The 2,626-nt window shown below is 44.9% G+C and overlaps 1 protein-coding gene across 1 annotated transcript; it reads left to right on the top strand.

Annotated features, from left to right (window-relative positions):
* Positions 1-942: 942 nt before the first annotated feature.
* Positions 943-1,934, top strand: LOC118926025 (peptidyl-prolyl cis-trans isomerase FKBP3-like). The gene has a single exon (XM_036912485.2). It carries the CDS (start codon positions 962-964, stop codon positions 1,523-1,525), a length of 564 nt encoding a protein of 187 aa, XP_036768380.2. The 5' UTR covers positions 943-961; the 3' UTR covers positions 1,526-1,934.
* The last annotated feature ends 692 nt before the right edge of the window (positions 1,935-2,626 follow it).

Raw genomic sequence — 2,626 nt, 5'->3', positions numbered from 1 at the left:
GCCACCCAGAGATTAGCCACAGCAGGAAGATTAGCAACATCCTGCCAGTGGAAGGCAGGTGTGTTATTAGAGTCTGACCAAGGGGCCTGGCCAGAACCACAAAAAGCCTTTATATCAGAGGCTGGAGCCACGGAAAGAAAGCTGCCTGGGCCAGAAACCCTGGCTTCTCCCTTGCCCTGACCCTGTTCAGTCTCCTAGAAGCACTTCCTCTTGACTGAACCCAGCAGACACCCAGACTGCAGCGTCAGGTCCTGTGACCGAGCTGAGTGGTAGAGGTGAGGGCTGCATCTGAGAGCAAACAAGCCCAGGATCTGCATGATCCAGCCTCCACGGTCTGGCTTCTGCCTACCCCTCTCACTCTATCTCCTATGCACCCCTGCAGTGAGCCCCTCCAGGCAGCCTTCTGCTTCCGTCCCAGCCTGGACCTTTGCAGTGCACCAGTGCCCTCTGCCCGGGGTGCAGGCCCCTTCTTGTCACTCAGGTCTCAGCTCAGAAGGAACGACCATTGAGACTCTTTTGACTCCCCAAGATGAGCACAACCTCCACAGATGCCCTATCGCTCACTATCACGTATCCACATATCCTCTTTTATTTTTAGAGCTCTTGTCTCTATGTGAGATTATTTTGTTCATTTATTTATTCATTGACTATTGGAATACAAACACATGCCAGGTACTGTTAGTGGTACTGGATATAGCAATGAACAAAACACAGAGGAGCCCTGCCTTCATGGAATGTGCATTCTGGTGCAGGGAGACTGAAAATAAATGAAAATCAGAAAGTGGTACATGCTAGGGAGAAAATAAAGCAGGGTAGGGGGAATGTGCTGGCAATGGGGATTGCTGTTTTAGCAGAGAGCTCAAAGGAGGCATCACTGATATTTGGAGAAAGACCGGAAGGAGGTGAGGAAGTGAGTAATAAAGATATACAGGATGAAGTAGAGCAGAGGCAGCGCGGGAAGATGGCGGCGGCCGTTCCACAGCGGGCCTGGACCGTAGAGCAGCTGCGCAGTGAAGAGCGACCCAAGAAGGACATTATGAAGATTCTTCAGGACCACGGTTCAGATTCGTTTCTTGCAGAACATAAGTTATTAGGAAACAATAAAAAAGTGGCCAAGACAGCTAATAAGGACTATTTGGTTACAGCCTATAACCATCTTTTTGAAAGTAAGCGTTTCAAAGGTACTGAAAGTATAAGTAAAGTGGCTGAGCAGGTAAAAAATGTGAAGCTTAATGAAGATAAACCCAAAGAAACCAAGTCCAAAGAGACTCTGGGTGAGGGTCCACCAAAATACACAAAATCTGTTCTTAAAAAAGGAGATAAAACCAACTTTCCCAAAAAGGGAGATGTTGTTCACTGCTGGTATACAGGAACACTACAGGACGGGACTGTTTTTGATACTGATATTCAAACAAGTTCAAAGAAGGAGAAAAATGCCAAGCCTTTAAGTTTTACGGTTGGAATAGGCAAAGGTATCAGAGGATGGGATGAAGGCCTCTTGACTATGAGTGAAGAAGAGGCTTGACTGGAGATTGAACCAGAATGGGCTTAGGGAAAGAAAGGACAGCCTGATGCCAAAATTCCACCAAATGCAAAACTCATTTTTGAAGTGGAATTAGTGGACACTGATTGAAACAGCAATGCTTTAGATATAATGATAGCAACAATAAAACAAGGCTTTGAAGAAACTTACGTAACTAAATTAGAGCTGGTTACTATTATAAGGAAGAGTCAACTAGAAAATTCAAGGAGTTAAAACTCGTTTACTTGATCTCACACTATTAAAAAATGTCATCTGTTATAAATCCCTGAAGTTTAAAATATTTTATTACAACTGTGTAAAATGTTGGTTAAGGAGAACTGATTTTCTTTTTCCTTTTACCTCATGCTGTAAACTGAAAGGGTCAATAAAAATGTACCCAGTGTCAAAAAAATGGTATACAGGATAAGAGCATCCCAGGGATAGGAAACAGCCAGTGCAAAGATTCTTAGGCTCAGAGTGTTGAAGCTGAAAGATGAGGGGAGTCATGATGGGAAAGAAGGGGCTGCAGGATAGATACTGCTGGGCCTGGTAGGCCATTCTGAGGACTTTGGCTCGGAAGGGGGCAGAGCAGAGGAGAGATAGGATGTGACTTTATTAGCAAGGCTCTCCCTGGCTGCTGTGATGGGAACTGACCATAGGGTGGCAAGGGTGGAAGTAGAGAGGACCAGCTAGGAGGCTAGTGAAAATAGCCCACAAGAAATGCTCGTGGCTTGTTGTAGGCTGGTGATGGTGGAGGTGGTGAGAAGTGGTCAGATACCGAATAAAATTTTGAAGGAGAGCCAGTAGGATTTGCTGAGCTAGATGTGGGGTGTAAGAGAAAGGGAGGAACTGAGGATGACTCCAGACTTCTGGCCAGAACAAATGAGAGGATGCAGTTTATTACAGTGAGAAAGACAGGGAGGGAGCAGTTTAGGGTAGGAAGATCCTTTTGAACTTAGTTCAAATAACCACTAACACTAATATACTACTTACAATGTGCCAAATGGTGTTCCAAGTACTTTGAATCTTATGACCCAGTTAATCCTCGCAGAACTCTACGAATAGGTAGTAATATTCCCATTTTATATATGAGGTAACTGAGGC

Source organism: Manis pentadactyla, chromosome 9 (genome assembly GCF_030020395.1).
Source record: "Manis pentadactyla isolate mManPen7 chromosome 9, mManPen7.hap1, whole genome shotgun sequence".
Taxonomy (NCBI): Eukaryota; Metazoa; Chordata; class Mammalia; order Pholidota; family Manidae; genus Manis; species Manis pentadactyla.
The sequence above is the reverse complement of the archived record's forward strand: the minus strand, read 5'-3'. Positions and strand labels throughout refer to the sequence as shown.

Excerpts from the sequence above, each read along its gene's own strand:
- LOC118926025 (XM_036912485.2), top strand. The coding sequence starts at position 962 with ATGGCGGCGGCCGTTCCACAGCGGGCCTGGACCGTAGAGCAGCTGCGC.